This window comes from Nelumbo lutea, chromosome 3, assembly GCF_056320005.1.
Source record: "Nelumbo lutea isolate HS-2025 chromosome 3, American lotus-T2T, whole genome shotgun sequence".
NCBI classification, from domain to species: Eukaryota; Viridiplantae; Streptophyta; class Magnoliopsida; order Proteales; family Nelumbonaceae; genus Nelumbo; species Nelumbo lutea.
In genome coordinates, this window is record NC_142686.1 from 110,336,571 (window position 1) to 110,356,046 (window position 19,476).

The 19,476-nt window shown below is 40.9% G+C and overlaps 1 protein-coding gene across 4 annotated transcripts in view; it reads right to left on the reverse strand.

Annotated features, from left to right (window-relative positions):
• The window catches only part of IBR3 (acyl-CoA dehydrogenase-like protein), a 47,047-nt gene that overhangs the window by 19,034 nt on the left and 8,537 nt on the right, over nucleotides 1-19,476 (reverse strand). For all 4 annotated transcript variants that reach the window (XM_088978270.1, XM_088978271.1, XM_088978269.1 and 1 more), the window contains 5 exons: nucleotides 17,638-17,823; nucleotides 17,237-17,314; nucleotides 16,943-17,062; nucleotides 4,006-4,104; nucleotides 3,762-3,879 (listed from right to left, as the gene is read on the reverse strand). In XM_088978270.1, the coding sequence (XP_088834396.1) occupies nucleotides 3,762-3,879; nucleotides 4,006-4,104; nucleotides 16,943-17,062; nucleotides 17,237-17,314; nucleotides 17,638-17,823 (601 nt within the window). The remainder of the gene's footprint in view (nucleotides 1-3,761; nucleotides 3,880-4,005; nucleotides 4,105-16,942; nucleotides 17,063-17,236; nucleotides 17,315-17,637; nucleotides 17,824-19,476) is intronic.

Below are 19,476 nucleotides of genomic sequence, written 5' to 3' on the forward strand. Positions count from 1 at the left end.
AAGGAGAGAAGAAGGAAGAGAAGAGAAGAGAAGAGAAGAGGAAGAAAAGTGTGTGGGTGATGTGGACGCTTTTATTGGGAAGACATATCACCGCCGGCAGCAGCAGTAAAGGGAGCAAGATTTGCTGATTCTCATCTTATCTAATTCTAGCTAGATACAGTTCTTATTTTATCAGTTCAGTAGGATAGATTAAGGGAGTCTTATCTTATCTTATCAGTTCAGTCTTATCTAATCTTATCAATTCAGTAGGATAGATTAAGGGAGTCTTATCTTATCTTATCAGTTCAGTCTTATCTTATCTTATCAGTTCAGTAGGATAAATTAGTAGGGAGTCTTCCTAATTAGCAAGGAGTCTTCCTAAAAGTAGGACTCTTATCTCTTGTAATCTCCTATTTAAGGAGCTGAGAATATTGAATAAAATCATCGAAAATTTTCAGTCAAGAAAAGAGCAAAGGAGAGTTGGTGATCTCTTGAACAAATCACCATTAAGGCGCCAAGATAGGTTCCTCAAGAAAAAGGAGGAACAAGGGAAAACAGCAGGTTTTCCCCGTGGACCAACCCGTGACAAAATCCTATTCGCGGGCCCATAACAATTTGGTATCAGAGCCAAACGTCATGGGTGATCTGGAGCAGTTGACGTCCAGGGTCCACGAACTGGAGCACAGGCTTGTGGAGAACAGCACGGAGGTACGCGAAATCAAGGACGATGTCCAAGAGTTACGGCGCTAGATGGAGTTGTATTTCTCTAACAAGGAAAGGAATCCAGAAGGGGCTGCAACCACAAACAGCCGCCGACCAGACTGGACGGAATCGTCCGATGAACAGCAAGTCGTCGCCCTAGTAGCCGCGGTCGTTCCCAAGTACAGCAGGCTAGAGTTCCCTTCTTACAACGGCACCGGAGATCCTTTGGGATGGCTGTACAGATGTGAGCAGTTCTTCCGCAACCATCGGACAAGGGACAGCGACAAGGTAAGCTTAGCCGCATTCCACATGACGGAGGAGGCACAGCTCTGGTTTTATAAATTGGAGAAGGAGGAACCCGGGCTCAGTTGGACCCAATTCAAATCCTACTGCCTTCTCAGATTTGGGCCCCCATTAACAAGCAACCCATTAGGCGAACTAATCATCCTCAAACAGACGGGAACGGTGGCTGAATATCAGCGTCAGTTTCAGACCCTCCTTGCAAGAGCATCATCGATTTGACCAAACCAGCAGGTTGACATGTTCACCGCGGGGTTAGCAGAAACCTTGAGGGTGGATGTGGAGATGCAAAATCCCCCCAATCTGGTTACTGCTATGAATTTGGCTCGCGCCTTTGAACGCAAGCTACAACTCAACCGTGGAAGTATCAGTATAGGGCGGCCTCCAGCAGCATGGGCATCCCCGGAACCACTCGGAATGGCTCCATCTTCAGCAGCCAGCCAAGAACGGAAGCCACAGATGAGCAACAATTCCAGATCAGCACCCAGTGTGGGGAGCAGCGTTGTTGCACTCCCTATCAAGCACTTGTCCAGGGCTGAGATGGCGGAACGCAGGGCGAGGGGACAGTGCTTTAATTGTGATAAACTTTACTCAGCAGGGCACAAGTGCAAGAGACTTTTCTGCCTCCTGGTGGAACAAGAGGAAGATGAGGATGAACCCTCTTCATTGGAACCCGATCCAAGAGGGCAAAATCATTCCACATATCCTGGATTCTTTTGATTGTGTTTCAAGACACCCATCCTGAATTCAAGCTTGAGGACAAGCTCTTAGTCCAGGAGGGGAGTAATGATGTGGACGCTTATTATATCTCAGACTTTACTGTGGATGACATAATCAGAAATTGGAGAACAGTAGCATCCTCTGCATCAGTAAAGAAGGCCTTAAGGAACTGGGACACCCCCCCCCCCGAATCTGGTTTTCTCAAATTAAACTTCAATAGAAGCAACTTTGGTAATCCAGGAATGCCTGGAATTGGAGGGGGTGATAAGAAATGACAAGGGGTCTATAGTGGGGTTGTATTCGGGCCCTATTGGAATGGGAGATTCCATTACAGCTGAACTAAAGGCAGTGATTCTTGAGATACAAAAAGCTATGGAATTGGGACTTTGGGAATGAGAAAGCGAGTTGTAGAAGGCGACTCCAAAGTGGTTATAAGCTGGCTACAGCAGAATGAAAAGACTCCTTGGTTCTTCAGAAATGAAACCAAGAAGATTAAAAACATATCCAAGGACATGCAGTTACTAATTCAATGGACCCCAAGAGCGACAAATAGTTTTGGAGACCAGCTAGCTAAACAAGGGGTTAACAGGAAACATTGTTTTTGGGCTCAGTTATAGGGCTGAAAAGTCAAAAGCTGATAGCTGGCTAATTTTAAGTCTAGTGTGGTAGCTGAGGCTACTCATAATCCATACTATTTCCTACTTTTTTAATGAAATTGCTTATTGCTGATAAAAAAATATGATATGGACCTAAAGCTACTCAGTATAACCATTAGCAACCAAATATATGGGTCTAGCCAATATCTGGAACATCTTTCCAACAATCATTAAGGAAAAGATTGCTTTTCAATCCAGAATTTCAACACTGGCAACATAAGACATTTAATTGATGTCATAAGACATACTTGACATCAATTGCTATGTTATTAAGGAAAATAATGAACAGAACTCAAGCCTTCGTTTCACTGCTCCATAGTGCATCAAATTCTAAAACACAAGTTTATTTATGATTAGCAATATAAAAACCTTTATTATTTATCTTTTGTCTTTTCACTGCACCCATCCAAGTTTCATTTCACACCAAAAGAGAATTTGGTATGCTTACATTACAAAGGAACAGAAGACATGGCCTATTACTACTTTAACAAGGTTAACCAAACAAAATTATGAAGAAAGCATCCATAAGCTATTCTACAAAAACCTCAAAGTTAGTATTACGGAACCAGCAATTAACAGCAATTGAAATGCCTGGACAGTGAAAAGAGATGAATGGCCAATCTGTTCCAAAGTTTTGATAGATTAATAAGCTGTAAGGTCTTGCAAAAGTTGCATGTGATGCTTCAAATTTTGTATTCATTTTCAAACTTGATTTGGACAGATTGTTGAAATTTTTACAGTAAGGTATCAAATGAAAAGAACAGCTCTTTTTCCAAAATAAGAAAAAATTATATGGTTTATCTTTGGCTTCTTTTTTGGTTCCTCAGGCCCCTTTTCTTCTTGTTCACTCAGCCTTTTTGGTTCTGAAACAAGTGAAAGGATAGTTCAGACTTCAGGCATGGAAGAGAGAGAGAAAAAAAGAGTTTAAGAAAGCAGATTTAGGAAAAGATTAGTTATGAATTTCAAGGATAAGTATTCTCATTGCAGGCTTTACTTTAAGCAATTAATTAGTGTTAACTGAAATATGCATGTAGATGGTAGATACACACACATACGAAACACCAAATTAAGGATTGGTGTTTCTAAAAAGGAATATGTGTACGTATAATGGATGGTTAGATTTGATTAATTTTTCAACTGGTGAAGCAAAAAGTTCAGGAACAATTTGATTTTTTTCCTTTCTTGTCACTGTGGCTAAGTGGAAAAAACATGATGCAATTATAGAGGCGGTTCAAGTTCCCAGTTTGCCAAATTCTGACTCTTATATAAATTCATGAAACATTATGCACCTAACTTAACTTAATGTACCCCTCAAACTCTACAAAGCTGTAACCATCTTAATCCTGACAATGAGCAATATAACATAATTGACAATACAACTAAAGAAATTACTGATCAAATTACCAGATGGAGGCTGCTCAGGAAGCACAGATTTCCTATTGATAAATGCCCATGCAGAATCTATCATAACATTAGCTAATATCCCTGTGTTTTTGGCACGCTCACCCCCTGAAGCATTACCCTACATTTCAGTGCAATAAATATATACATTACAATTTAGGCCTTATTTATCCATATTCCATTCAAAATATGCACGTGTGCCCAAACACTTCATTTCCAAAACTAAAGGACCAAATAGAATGCTTACCATAATCCATCTGTGATAGACACCTGCATAAATTGATGCACCACGAAACAAGGAAAAGGCAACATAAAATTTCCACTCAGAAACTGGCCATGGCTTCCCCTGAATTCCAATAGTCTCCAAGAAGGTAAGTTTCAGTCCAATCATAGTAACAATGTTAAATGTGAAATAGGAAACAGGTACATGTTTAGACGGGATTTTTTTGAAAGAGGCAAAGTATAATTATTTAATTAATATATCAAAAAAGACACCTCATGTACACCAAGGATCTGTACAATGGGGATTATGCAACCTTTCCAACCTAATTGCCAAATTTTACAAAAAGAAATCTTTTGTCAAAAAAAAGTATCATAAGATTTCCTTAAAAAGCCCTTTACACACCCACAAAAGAAAAGTCCTGGTCTTCACTTTTTTATCATAACTGAACCAATTCAATAAAAGATTAAGAAAATACAAGAGAAACAGAGGAGGGATAAGCTCTCTTAGCCCTCCCTACCAAAAAACTCAACTTGCAACAGAGTCCAAAACATGTTACCTATTCCCACCACTTGTTTAGCAAGTACATCAGAAAATGTATTAACACTTCTCCCCACCCACTGAAGCCTCACTTCCATATTCTGGGTCAGCCATTTAAACCTCTTTTTTTTGTTAATATAACACCTGAATGCATTTTCCTCTTGTTGTAACTTGTAACCAGTTAATATAACACCAGCTCCTACAATTTGCAGATGACAACCTTTGCTTCATTGATGCAGATGTGGATCAGTTGGGTGTGCTGTTAGGGTTCTTAGCTGGTTTGAAGTAGTGTCGGGTTTGAAAGCTAATTGGTCAAAAAGAAGAATGTTCCCAGTGGAAAGGTGGAGAACTTAGAAGAACTTCAGAGGTGTTAGCTTGTCAGATTGGTTTTCTGCCTGCTATTTATTTAGGTCTTCCTATAGGAGCTAAGCGTACTTCCTCCTTGGTGTGGGATCCTGTAGTGGAACGTGTGGAAAGGAAACTCACTTCTTGGAAAGCCAAATACCTTTCCCTGGGAGGTAGAATCACTCTCCTAAAGAGTTCCCTATCCAACCTTCCCTCTTCCTCTCCTTGTTTCCAATTCCAGCTAAGGTGGCTCAAAGAATAGAAAAGTTGCAGAGAGGCTTTCTTTGGAGAGGGTGGGAGGAGGAAATTGAAGTTATTCAATGTTTCTCTTCTGAGAAAGTGGAACTAGAGGTTTGAAAAAGAAAAAGACAACTGGTGGAGGAAGTTAATTGCTGTTAAATACATTACTGACAGAGGTGATTGGGTAATGTTATAATTCGGCCTGCCTTTGAGTTCTGTTAGTCTGATAACAGTCAAGAAGAAAGAGGAAGAAAGAGGGAAGAAAGAGAGAGAGAAAGGAGGAGAAAAAGAGAGAAGAAAAGTCTGGTTCGAATTAGGGTAAAAGTCACACCCCCATTCGGCCAGACATGTTTTTATATTATTAATAGAATGGAAAAGAAACATGTGCCCTTATTTAAGTGAGGGACACTAGTTATAATATAATATAACAGATCAGCAACCTCAACATAAGTATAAAGACAGAAATACCCCTACACTAACAGGTAACTATATCCCATTTACCTTATTTGGGGTGTTCTCTTTGGAAGAAAATCATGGAATCTCTTACTCTTCTTAGCAGTTTATCCCCAAAGTTGGATAACGGTCTTAGACTGAGTTTCTGGAAGGACAACTTGTGCAGCAGTAGTTGTGTCAAATTGCAGAGGTTTATTCCCCCAGCTGTATCAAATTGCAGAGAATCAAAAAGGACTAGTGGCTGATTGTTATGAAGTGAGGGATAATATCATCTCCCGGTGCCCTTCCTTTAGAAGACCCTTTCAAGATTGGAAGTTGATCAAGTGGCAGAGCTGTTGGAGTTGCTGTCTAGGCAGTCCCTAGATCTGTTGGCAGATGACACTTTGAACTGGAAAAGCAGTGCAGATGGGTTTTTTTTCTGTCAAGTCCTTTGCAAGGATTTTAGCAGAAGGAAATGCCTTGGGCTGGGCAGCAACGCTGGATAGGTGCCTAACCAAAAGGAGCCTGATAAGAAGAGGCTTACAGATTCAAGACCTGCTGTATGTGATGTGTGGCCAAGTAGAAGAGGATAGCAATCACCTGTTCATCCATTGCACTGTTTCCTCTGCTATTTGGGGGCAATTTTTTATCTTCCTTGGGCTTATCTTGGATCATGCCAAATTCTGTGTTGGACCTGTTATGGAGTTGGGAGCTCCATGGTTTGTCCAAGCTGGAAAAAACTAAAAGTGGTTAGTACTATCTGGACAGAAAGGAATAGAAGTATTTTCCAGAAGTATTAAAGATTTGGACTGTCTAATTTCTTATGCTTTTGGCAAGCTGGTCTCTTGGGTTGCGGCTGCAAAAGGTCTCCAGACCTCGGTTCTTGGGGCTCATCTGAGGACTAGAAGTCTGGTAGAATTGTAATGTGATCTAGAGCTTTGATCTTGTATACTCGGCTCCTCTTTTGGGGCTGCTGTTGTAATCTCTTGATCATTTTCTAATAAAGTTACTTTACCCTTAAGGATAGTCTCCCGATCATCTATTCTCTTTCTTTGAAAAAACTTTTAAGTTATTTCTTCTTTTCATGTCTCTGAGGATTCTTGTTATTTGGGGCTAAGGAGAGGATTGGGGGACTCAGAGGTGGGATTGGCAGATGATCTGTTTTATCTTCTCAGTTCAGTCTTCTTGGACCCTTATTGTCCTGATAGTAGAATTTGGATTGAAACCTCTTCAGGCTGTTTTTCTTGTTCCTCCTCCTTCAATGCTTTGTTGCCCCCTACAGACCTGATTATACCTTTTCCTGTTAAATAAGTCCGGAGTGCTCCGGTGCCTCCAAAGGTAAGGGCTTTTTGTTGGAAAGTGGTTCTCCAAAAAAATAATACCTTAGAAGTGCTTCAAAGAAAAAGACCAAGTTGGTTCTCGTCTCCACATGTTTGTAGCCTTTGCTTGAGGAATGGTGAGACGGTAAATCATATATTAATTTCTTGTCCCTTTGTTACTCTTTTATGGGATTGGTTCTCCTCTCTCTTTGATTGCAGGTGGAAATCTCCCTCAAGTGTACAGGATCTCCTTGACCCTAGCTTCTTCCAACAATCAAAGAAGAAGGGAAGGGTGATGTGGAGAACAACAAAGGCAGCTTGGATCTTCCAAGAAAAAGAAAAATCAGCTCTTGAACTTATTGAAGGGATCACCATCAAGGCTATACATTAGCTGAAAACTCTAGATTTGTTCAAGAACTACTCTACAGATGACTTGACTAGAGGATGAAGTATAAAAGCAGGGTCTTCAGTATCTTGTTCTACCTTACAAGCATCTTGGTCCCCTCCTTTACAGTGTACTGTGAAATTAAACTTTGACAGCAGCTCTGTGGGGAACCCTGGACCATCTGGAATTGGGGGTGTATTTAGAGATGAGGAAGGAAGAATCTTAGCTATATACTCCGGTCCAATAGGTGTGGGGGACTCACTTAGAGCAGAAGTGTTGGCCCTCCTTCAGGGGCTCAGATTGGCTAAGCAATTGGGTATGCAACAGCTAGAAGTGGAGGGAGACTCAAAGTTAGTACTAGGGTAGGTGCAAACAAATAGTCTGGGAACTTGGTCCCTAAGACAAGCTGTAAGAGAATTATTGAGCTTTACAAGGGAGTTGGGTGTAGTTGTTAATTGGACTAGGAGGTCAGCAAATGCTTTAGCTTACTTACTAGCAAAGCAAGGGGTGAATAGAGAGACTTTGTTTTGGGCTGTGTTGTAACTTGCTTTTTGTTTCAGGGGTCACCTTGTCCTTCTGTAGGTGACAGTTTGTAATTACTGATTTTCTATTTAATGAAAGTTACCATTTCCTATCAAAAAATAATCACCAGCTTAGAGTCACCTTCCACAATTAGCTTTCTTAACATTTAGCTCCTTTTCCCTTTGCACTCCTTCAAATAGAGCCATAATCTCTGCTCTGAGTGAATCACCTGTACCTATTGGCCCTGAAAACAATTCAACAACTTTTCATTCTTCATTTCTGAAAACACCTCCAATGCCCAAAGGACCTGGGTTACCCTTACTGCTTCCATCAAAATTCAGCTTAGTGAACCCCTTAGCTGGTGGGGTGAGAGAGAGGTGAAGAACAGGGTTGCTCTCGTTCTTTATCGGGAAGTTGAAGAAGGTAGATGAACAATGTTACATCCTGCTAATAGGCCTCAAGCAAAGAAAAATGTAATATCATGACTGCAGCAGGATTTACTGTCTGTAAACTAGGATATTAGTAAATGAAAGCCTTAAAAAATGAGTGTGGAGAGAAGGTTGGTGGAGGCAGGACGGTGGAGAAGAAATCTGAAGGTTGAAGCTAAGGATTTCCTGTTTGAGGAAGAAAAAGGTAGAGGAAAGCTGAGTCTGAAGATAAAGGAAACGAGGAGGGCTATGATTCTGTTGACTGGGATAAAAGTAGTAGAATGGCTGCAGAAGTTTGTCGAAGGGGCTAGTTCGAAAGGTAAGCAAAATAACAGCCAAGAGGTTGCAGCTGATGAAGGTAAGAAATATATAGTTGAAAGCAGAAAGAATGCGAAGAGTTGCTACATAGCTCTGGCTGAGTTTTTCGGTGGAGGAAAGAAACAGCTGGTTTGTTTCCCAGCAGGAAAACAAAATCAAGGGTGGAGGGACGTGAGTAAGGTGCTTCAGGAATTTTTGCTCCGTGGAGTAACAGCAACAAAGGAGAGTTCAGGAAGGGAAGATGGGGTGTATGAGAGAGCTACTATGACTGGAAACATGGATCAGGGCACTGTGATCTTAGCAAAAGCCAATGGTCAATGCAGGGTTATGGATTATTCAAAGAAGGAAAAGTGGGATAACAAATTCATAATAGAGGCAGGGATGCAGAATATTGACTGGAGGAGAATTGCAGATTACTTAATATTGAACCTGAAGCTGAAAAGTGAGTTTATTGTAACTCCCTTCGATAAATGTAAAGCTGTAGTTGATTTTGGGGAGAACAAAGTAGACTTCTCGGCTGTCAACTTCCAGACTGATCTGGGGCCTATCACAATCTTCAAATGGAATCCTCTATCTAATGCCAAGAACTTCTCGATTAAAGATGGGATTCTGGTACAGATAATAGGTTTGCCTTTCCATCTGTGGGCCATTGCATTGATGTGTGGAGGGAGATTGGATGGTGCTTACTGGGGGGACCTCCACCCTGCGGCTATTCTTCTAAGTGGAGTGAGGCCTGAAGATATACCAAGGAAGGTGGAGATTAGAGTGGAGGGAGTTTTCGTGTCAGTCTGGCTGGAATCCTCTATTGAAGCAAGCTTGTGGAAGGAAGCAAGAATGGAGAGAGGAGAACAGGTTGAGGAAGAAGTTGTACATGGAAGAAGCAGATTGGAGGATTCAAAAAAGATTGTGAGTTATACTAAAATGGGCCAACAGCTTTTGGGGAGTCATAAAGACATGGGGTTTTTGGAAAGTCAGAGGCTTAAAACGCAAGAAATCCCCCTGACACATAGCAGAACTTTTGCATAGGTGGTTGGGAACAATGCCACGACAAACCTTAATGTTGGGGAGGGGACTAAAGTAGAGGCAAGTGTTAAAAATCAAGTTGGTGGGCCAAGGAATAAGGTGGGTGAACCGGGGGTGGGTCGAGGTGGTGGACCAAGTTATCAGGTGGGGTCGGACAAGAGCACTGAGCCCGTGGACCTTCTTTCTCTTGGGCCAAGGGTGAGAGGAGAACTTATTTCAGTTGGGCCCATTTTTGAGCCCATATCTAAGAAGGATAGGTCACATGATCACTTAACACAGCACGTGACTGAAGGGAGGGAACAATTGATAGACGATGCTAATTGTCTATCATCTTCCTCCTCGAGCTCCATCGCTCAATCTCGAAAGGGAGGATAGAGTGTGAGTCAAGTTGTTCCCTTCAGTGGATCTCAGCAAAGAGCCTGAATCGGTTGTTGCCTGAGAGGCGGAATCCAAGATGCATCAAGCGCTCTGGTTTAGAAAAGCTAGAATCAGGAGATTGGCCTGGAGAAGAAAGCAATAGTGACGACGGCTATGAGTCAGATGGAGCCTCGAATCTGGGTAGCTTTGATCTGTGCGCAAAACAAAATTTGATCGAAACGGAGAGCTTGAATACGGAGGTTCTGTTCTTAGAAGAAGAGGGGACTATTGCAGACTGTCCCAAGGAAGAATGAAGGTTAGGAGGTGCTGCGAATGCTGAACAGATTTCACTATCTCAAGATGAGGAAGCCAACGAAAACTCTCAGGGCATACAGGATTTAAATGGAAAAGCACAGCCCTCTCTTGTGAGCATGGATAAGGATGAACCAGAAAAGGGAGTACTGGATTTGGGTCTTCAAGGGGGTAGGTTAGGCGTTGCTGTTGGGTCCACAAAAGTCCCCTTGTAAGGAAACAACACCAGACTCAATCGTTATTGGCAAACAGCCCAGTCCTAGCATTCCGTATGCGATCCCTATCCAATTAGGTATGGATGTCAATTTGCTTGTGGTTACTAACCAGTGTGCTATGCCTGAAACAGAGGTACCAACATCCCATCAAGAAGGTACAACAAAAGTATGATTAGAGGTGGAAGAAGGTGGGAGAGATGGGGAAGGGTTTTTTGAAAAGAAGAGTGGAGAGGTAGATGAAGTTTGGAGACTGGTTTGCACAGAGTTTGAGTTACTCAAACAAAAGGAAGGATATGTGGATGGGTTCAACAAAGTGGTGATGGGTAGGGGAAAGGAAGGGGTTGACTCTGTTAGAGGAGAATTTCAGACCTCAGTTGTGGAGGTTATTGGTGAGGGGGATCAAGTTGATGCAAAAAAGACTAAGAGGGAGGCAAAAAAGAATAAGGAAAAGAAAAAAGGATCTGAGGTGGAAAGATTAATTTGTGACATAGAAGGGAATCTAGAGTTTAGTGGTAGAGGAGATAGGAGAAAGGGCATGAAGTAAGGAGTTGTGGTCTATGGCTGAGGGTGCTTTCTTGATTTGTGCCTATGAGGATAGTTAACTGGAATGTTAGGGGTTTAGGGAGTGCAAGGAAAAGGAGGGTGATTAAGGATTTACTTAGAAGGGAAAGGCCTGACATTGTTATGTTGCAAGAAACAAAGTTGTCAGAGCTGGCCAGAAGATGTGTGAGGAACGTGTGGAGGTGTAGAGGAGTAGGGTGGACTTCAGCCCCATCTTGGGGAGCCTCAAGGGCGATTGTCACACTCTGGAAAGATGTAGTAGAGGCAGTGGAGGAGTTAATAGGGAGGTTCTCAATTTCCATTAAATTTAAGAATGTAGAGGATGACTTCACTTAGGTGTTAACTAATGCCTATGGTCCCAATAACTATAGAGAAAGGAATGACATGTGGGAGGAATTGTATGCAATTCAAGGTCTATGGGAAGGTCCATGGTGCTTGGGAGGGGATTCCAATGTGATAAGATTTTTTAAAAAAATTAACAACTCCCAACAAACCATCACAACTAGCATGAGAAAGTTTAATAGCTTTATTGCTAATTGTGAGTTAAAGGAGATCCCATTATTGCAAGCTCGATTTACTTGGTCTAACCTATAGGAAATTCCCTTGTGGTCGAAATTGGATAGATTTATCTTTAGTGTTGATTGGGAGAACTACTAGGGAAACTTGGTGTCTAGAGCTTTGCCTAGGGTAACCTCGGATCATTGTCCTATAAGAATAGGTGTGGAAGATTTTACTAGTGGACCTAGACCTTTTAGGTTTGAGAACATGTGGCTAACCCACCCGGACTTTGTGAATAAAGTAAAGTTATGGTGGAATGAGGAATTGAGGGGGATAAAATGGAAAGGAGTAAGATTTCACAAGAAACTACAGAGGCCAAGATCCAAAATAAAAGATGGGATAGGGAACACTTTGGAAGACTTGAGGAGCAAAAAGTGAATCTAATCCCTAGGATAGAAGAGTTGGATGAAAGAGAGGCCCAATCTAGAATGGAGGAGGGGGAGAGAGTCAGAGAGATTTGAGGGGACAGTTGAAGGACCTAGAAGAGGTCTTATTGAGGGAAGAAATAAGCTAGAGGCAGAAATCGAGGCATAGGTGGATTAAGGAAGGTGATGGAAATACTAAGTTTTTTCATGATGTGGCAAATGGGAGGAGGAGAAAGAACTGTGTATCTAAGTTAGAGGCAGGGGGAGGCATTCACTAATCAGGATGATATTGCCAGAAAGTTTGTGGATCATTTCAAGTCGATTTACAAAAGACCCTTGGAAGAGAGGATGGAAATAGAAGGGGTAGATTGGCCAAGGTTGGATGAAGATCAGGTTAGATGGTTGGAAAGAAATTTTGAGGAAGAAGAGATTAGGAAGGCAGTGTTTTTGATGGATAGATCCAAAGCTCCAAGCCTAGATGGTTTTACAATGGCTTTTTACCAAGATTGTTGGGAGGTGATAAAAGTTTACCTTTGTGAGGTTTTTAATGAGTTTGCAAAGAAGCATATAGTCAGTCGAGGCATTAATGCTACTTTCTTGGCCCTTGTTCCAAAGAAAGCTGATGCTGTCCATCCTAAAGATTTTAAGCCAATTAGTTTGGTGACTAGTATCTATAAAATCCTGGCCAAGGTCCTATCTTTGAGGATTAAAGAAATCCTTCCCTCCATTATTAGTCAGGCTCAAGGGGCTTTCATCCAAGGGCGTTAGATAATTGATCAAATCCTGATTGCCACTGAATGTGTGGAAGAGATGAAGAGGTCCAAGCAGAGAGGCTTTGTTTGTAAGCTTGATCTTAAGAAAGCCTATGACTTGGTGGACTGGCAGTTCCTACTGGAGGTTTTGAGGAAGTGTAGGTTTGGGGAAAGATGGTGTAGTTGGGAGTCTGGTTGTGTCATCTCTTGTCACTATTCCATCCTAGTAAATGGGGTGGTGAGGAACTTTTTTCCAGCTAGTAGGGGTATTAGACAAGGGAACCCACTTTCACCTTTTCTCTTTACCTTGGTAGCTAATGTGTTCAATCGAATTATTACTAGGGCTGATAGGGAAGATGTGATATGGGGATGGAAAGTAGGCACAAACCGAATTCCAGTAACTCACCTTCAGTTTGCAGATGACTCGTTGATCTTCTGTGAGGGAGGCTTCGGTGAGAAGGTGGAAAACCATAAAGAATTGATTAGAGATTTTGAAGGAGTTTTCAATTTGAAAATCAATCTAGGAAAAATCTGCATAGCCGGAGTAAATCTAGACTTAGAGGAGGTTGAGGCGATTGCAGTTTGTCTTGAGTGTTCCATTTCTTCCTGGCCTTTGTCCTACTTAGGGCTTCTGTTAGGGGCAAACCCTAGGGAGAGTAGGTTTTGGACCCCAGGCTTGGAGAAGATTGAAAAGAGATTAGCTGTGTGGAAGAAAAATTATCTCTCTTTGGGTGCAAGGATCACTTTGATAAAAGCTACCCTCATGAATCTACCTACCTATTACCTCTGTCCTTAGGATACCATCTAGGGAAGCAAAGAAATTGGAAAAATTGATGAGAGATTTTCTTTGGGAACCGGAAGAAGGTAAAAAATATCACTTAATTAATTTGGGGGTTGTGGGTAGAAGCAAAGAGGAAGGAGGATTAGGGCTCGGGAATGTGCTTAAAAAAAAAAAAAAAACAGCTTTGTTAGGGAAGTGGCTGTGGAGGTGGCCTTTGGAGCAAGATAAACTCTAGCACAGAGTATTCATGGATGTTCAGAGAGTGGTTGGGATGTTGGCGCATCAAGGAAGGCTAACCTAGCTACACCATGGAAAGCAATTCACAAAATTCTTCCGCAGTTCCTCAGTTGTGTCAAGTATGATGCTTGCTCTGGTAATTCTATTCGGTTTTGGGAGGACATTTGGACAGGAGATCTCCCTCTAAAAAATACCTTTTTCCATCTTTGTGCTCTGTTTCTTTGTATAAAAAAGAGGTGATTTCAAAATTCCTTCCGCTCTGCGTGGTCTTGGGATTTTGGTTTCCATAGAGGGTTAAGGGATGAGGAAATTGAGTGTTTGTCTACTCTTCTTTGTCTCCTTGATAAGGTTTGGTTGGATCCCTTGAAACCTGATAAAAGGATTTGAGCCATTCACCCCAATGGGTCTTTTTCTTGTGGCTCCTTCTTCTATTTCCTCTGCCAAACATCTTCTCAACAAAGTTTCCCTTCCAAAGAAGCCTAGTGTAGGCCGGTCCCCTCCAAGGTTATGTCTTTGTGTTGGGAAGTGTGGCATGGTAAAGTAAACACGATGGATAACCTACAAAAGAGAAGACCCGTCCTTTGTATTTCACCAAATTGATGCATTCTCTGCAGATCTCATGGTGAGGATTGTAATAATCTATTTTTATCTTGTAGCGTAACTACAGAGCTCTAGGTTTGGCTTCTATCTTTGTTTGGGTGTAGTTGGGATATGCCAGCAAAAGTAAGCACAATCTTTAACCCTTCTTTTTTCTTTTGGCCCCATAAAAGAGGAAGGAAAATATAGAGGTGCATGTGAGCAGCATTGTTATGGACAGTATGGGAAGAAAGGAATGCCAAGATCTTCCAAGAAAAAGGAAGGAGCAATCAAGCCTTAAAGGACTGCATTATGTACAGGTCGAATACATTGGTTAAATACTCTAGAATTATTTAACCATTTCTCTTTTACTAATTGTTGGAAGGGTTGGATGTTCGTAACAAGTTGTTCCTCCTCCAAGGTAAGGGTATTGACTAGCTGGGTCCCCCCTCCTCTTGGTTCTTTGAAGCTGAATTTTGATGGAGGTAGCCAGGGTAACCCAGGTCCCTCTAGGATGGGAGGTGTATTGAGGAATGAGGCTAGAGAGGTTGTCTTACTCTACTCTGGCCCTTTAGGTGTTGGGAATTCTATCCGGGCAGAGCTATTAGCTGCAATACAAGGAATACTTCTTGCAAAAGAAGTGGGCATGGAGCAGCTTCTGATTGAAGGGGATTCTAAGACAATGGTGGATTGGTTAAATAATCTGGAGGATGTCACTTAGGGCTACAAAAATGAGTTAAAGAAATTCAAATGGCTGACAAGAAATATGTCTATAACAGTACAGTGGGTTGGGAGATCAGCTAATGCATTTGCTGATGTCTTGGCAAAACAAGGGATAAATAGGGAAACATTGTTCCGGGCGCAATCGTAACTCTTGTTTAACATCAACATTCATGTAATCTCTGTTATAGTTTATGTATTTGCTGTTTGGAGAGGCCGCACCTCGCTCCTCTAAGGGGATTTTCATGTAACCAATCTTTGAATTAATGGAAGATGATTTTATTTATCAAAAAAAACCCTTAGCTGGTGGGGACCAAGGAGGTCTAGTTACAGCCTTTAGCCGGAGCTGAATCAGCCATTTCCTTCCAATTCTGGTCTTCACTTTAGCCAACAGGCCCTCTTTTATATCAAATTTGCTTTCAAAGATCCTTGAATTTGTCTATGTCCATAAGAGGACCAAATTTGCTCCTCACAAAGCGCTCCTTACACAAACCTCACACTCAAAGAACATTCATCTGTGCATTGGGAATATCTCCTCTACATGTATTTTGTAATTCATGGGGAGATGTTCCCAATGCACAGCTACAATGTGCTGTGAGGATGGTGCAAGGAGTGCTCTGTGAAGAGCAAATCCGAATTCGTCCATAAGGTCCAAAAAACTGCAAATTATGTGATTCCCCATGCAATCTTTCCTTCCTTAATTGGCCCTCTGAGATTCCAGCATTTAACATAATCTTCCACCAACTACAGTTGCATCCATCTGCCCCAAAAAAAGCTTTCACCCACTGCCAGAGGGTTTCAGCAATCTCGCAGTAGATATAAGATGATTAGTGCTCTCCATTGCTTCATTGCACATGGCAGATGTCTCCATTTACCACCATTCCCCTCCTCAAATTTTCCTCAGTCAAACAAAGAGATCCATGTTTAAATGATGAATGAGACTCATCACAATATGACATGCCAAGAAGATCTATGGCAAAAATTAAGGTGCCGTTTGGCAAGTCATTTTTGAAAGATCTTGGCAGCCCACAGACCGTTTGGTTGGAGGCATGTCTTTCAGCACGAAGATGAGACGAAAAAAGAGAGAAGCTTCATTTATAGCTTCCCAAAATAAGCTCGAATCGAGCTTCCCACGTCTTTTCAGGGCGGAGTCTTTCAGCAGCTAGATCTTCCCTCAAACAAACGGGAAAAGACAGGCTGCTGGGCTTCTAAACAGCCAATAGCCCACGCGGAAAGACGTGCCAAACGAGGCCTAAGCTACATTCGGCTTTTTCAATCACCTTGCATCAGTGTTCTTTTGATCCAAAGGAGTTCAAACATTAAAGATGGCATGTGTGAGGCAAGGAGCTAGGATCTTCTGATGCATGAGACATAAAATTCACAGGAATTCATACTGTCAACAAAAGAAAAAAAAAATTAACTAAAAGTCTAAAACCAGAAAATTATAGAGCTATACACTAGGAAGCTCTTAATGTAAACCAAAACATAAACTCATGTTAAAACAACTAAGTATTAAAATAAAACAGAAATATAGCACATACACACATGGAAAACTTGGAACGGTATCGAAAGCAGTTCCTGATGAGAACTGTACTTCACTTAGCATATGAAGCACATGTTCTCAAACAAGGCACCTCAAGGTGTGAGGCATTTATCTTACTCGTTCAGGCATAAACCTCAAGGTTGAGACTCAGGATGTTTCCCTTTAAACCTCACCCAAAGCAAGCCTCAAGGTATAAGCCCCATGCTACTTTTAAAACATTGATAAGTCAATATTTAGCAAAGGAGGTTTCATGATGAAATCACTTTACAACCCTAGTCCCCTGAATGAAAACCAACTCTACTGTTTTCCCTCCTGGGCACCCTCATGGTAACAGCCAATGACCTTAAATTTCCTCAGTGAAGGGAAAAAATTTTAGAATCATACTGGAAGCACAAGATGAAATGTTCCAATCAAAACCATCAACATGGTGCTTACACATGCAGAGCAGTATTCTGCCAGGTATTCTGCTTGTGATGGAATCCCTTCAGGAATGCCAGTACCTTCAAATCCTTCATAGGATTCTGCTTCAAGTTGGGTTGCGTTTATGATGTAAGGCTGCAGGAGAGGAAAGGAAATCAGACTCTTGTTGCTTCTTGAGAATTTGCACCATTACTTCCCAAGATGATGCAATCAGAAATTATCATGAATAAAACAATTGTCAGAACAAAACAAAAGCCAGGATAGCTCCTTTCAATATCAACAATGGATGTTGAGAAAATGAGTAACTACCATGCAGCTGTACGCAACATCACACATTTGGTTTCCAAGAGTTGACAATTCCCAATCAAGAATTCCAATCAATCGATCCTGCAGAATGGTGTAGCTCATTAGATGTGTTACTCCCATTATTACTTTTTAGTAGATTTTCATGAAACATTTATATCAGTGATGATTTTCATTACATTACGAATCACTTCAAGAAGATAACATTTCATAAATTTCTATCTTATCTACAATTAATTAAACTCAATTACATGTATGATCACTTGTCATTACCACATGGAACTGAAGAAAGCAACAACCCAATGTTCAAAAGTAATGATGCCTGATCACTCAATAACTGATTTACATATGGCACAGAGCACTTCAATTGATAAAAAAAGAGTAATAGAACTCTAGAAGTACCAAACCTCAATTGGATGGAATACAAGATTATCAATCCGGAAGTCCCCATGAACTAAACCTCCTGTTGCTCCAGAAGAATCTTCAAGAGGAATATGTTTCCGTAGCCAATCAGCCAACTCTAGCATTTTTAGATTTCGATCAGGTTTACCCTCACCAGTGGAAGCAATATATTGTCTAGACCACCTCTCTACCTAAAGAAAAATAAAATTCACAACCTGTTATTTCTATGATAGACATAAGATGTCCAAAAATAAGCATTCAAAAACTAAATAACAAACCACTCAGCAACACATTTAAAATAGAAAAACAATGTGGGTCTGAACCTAATTCCTAAAAGACAAAAAAAGTTGAAAGAGTAGAATGTACTCAGCCAAACCAATAGAAGAAATTAATAAAATTACAAATGGATTTCGTTTTTTATCCATTATTTGTATTATCAGAAACATAATCAACTTTATTAGAAGATAAAATAAGAAAAAGTAGCACATACTTTTATGTTCGGTGTAACAATAGCAGGCATACCTTCATTGGGTTATTTAGTTTTTCGTTTGAATGATAGAAACATGTTTATGTTTTATTGGATGGTCACAAGAAATTGTTGTGATTGTGAACTCATGAAAACCAAATCACCCAGGCATGCACTCACTGGGTGATCTGGTTTATCCTGTTACTTGTATCATATGTGAACTCATCACTCCACATGTTAGGCTACCATTGTATTTCTTGATATTCTAGTAAGGTAGTTGATCCTAGATATACTCTCCAATTTATCATATGATAGCGGGTAGTTCAAGTATCACTTGGGGTAGCAACAAGAAGCATGAATTCACTGGATAATTTGGTCTTTCATTTGATTTTTTTTTTATCAATAACACAATTCATTAATTATCACAATAAATTACAGAGAGGAAGACCAACTTGCTTATCTTCCAGCTACATCAAGAGCCCCAAGAGAGGAAGCAAGAAAGAAAGAGAGAACAGAAAAAGAAAAAAGTTAAATTACATCTTCGTCCAGAACATGACATCCCTGTCCACCCCTTGTTTAGCAAATTCATCAGCAAAAGAATTGGCTGATCTTTGTACCCAACTAATTTTAACTTCCATTTCTCAAACCAGCCATCTGAATTTTCTCTTCAAATTACTATAACTCCACAAACCACTATCTTCTTTGTTCAGCCACCCAACCACCATCTCCGAGTCCCCTTCAATTATGAGTTTTCTGATTTTCATCTCCCTAGCTTTCTGGACACCTTCCATTACTGCATGGATCTCAGCTCTAAGAGAGTCACCCACTCCAATTGGGCCTGAAAATATGGCAAAAACAACCCCATTCTCATCCTTGAAGACACCCCCAATCCCTGATTGTCCAGGGTTCCCTTTGCTACTTCCATCAAAGTTTAGTTTCATGAAATCCACAGGTGGGGGAGTCCAAGACACACTAATCCTTGCTTTAGTCTGGGTACAGCTAGCAATCTCACTCCACTTCCTCAGCAAGTCATCTACTGTAATATCTATGTTTTATTGGAGGGTTGCAAAAAGCGTTGTAACCATGTGGACCAATTGAAACCAAATCACCCAGGCATGTAATCACTAGGTGATTTGATTTTGCACTTTCTCTTTTGATTAATAACATGTTAGTGTTTTATTGGAAGGCCACAAAGAAGTATTGTGACCATGTGAACACATCATAATGCATGTTAGACTACTGTGGCATTTTTTGATTGTCATAGTAAAGTAGTATACCTTGGAGGTAGTCTCTATTTTTTCATATATTAGTAGGTTATTTTTGTATCATTTAGGCTAGGAAAAAGGCATGCACTCATTGGGTGATTTGATTTTTCATT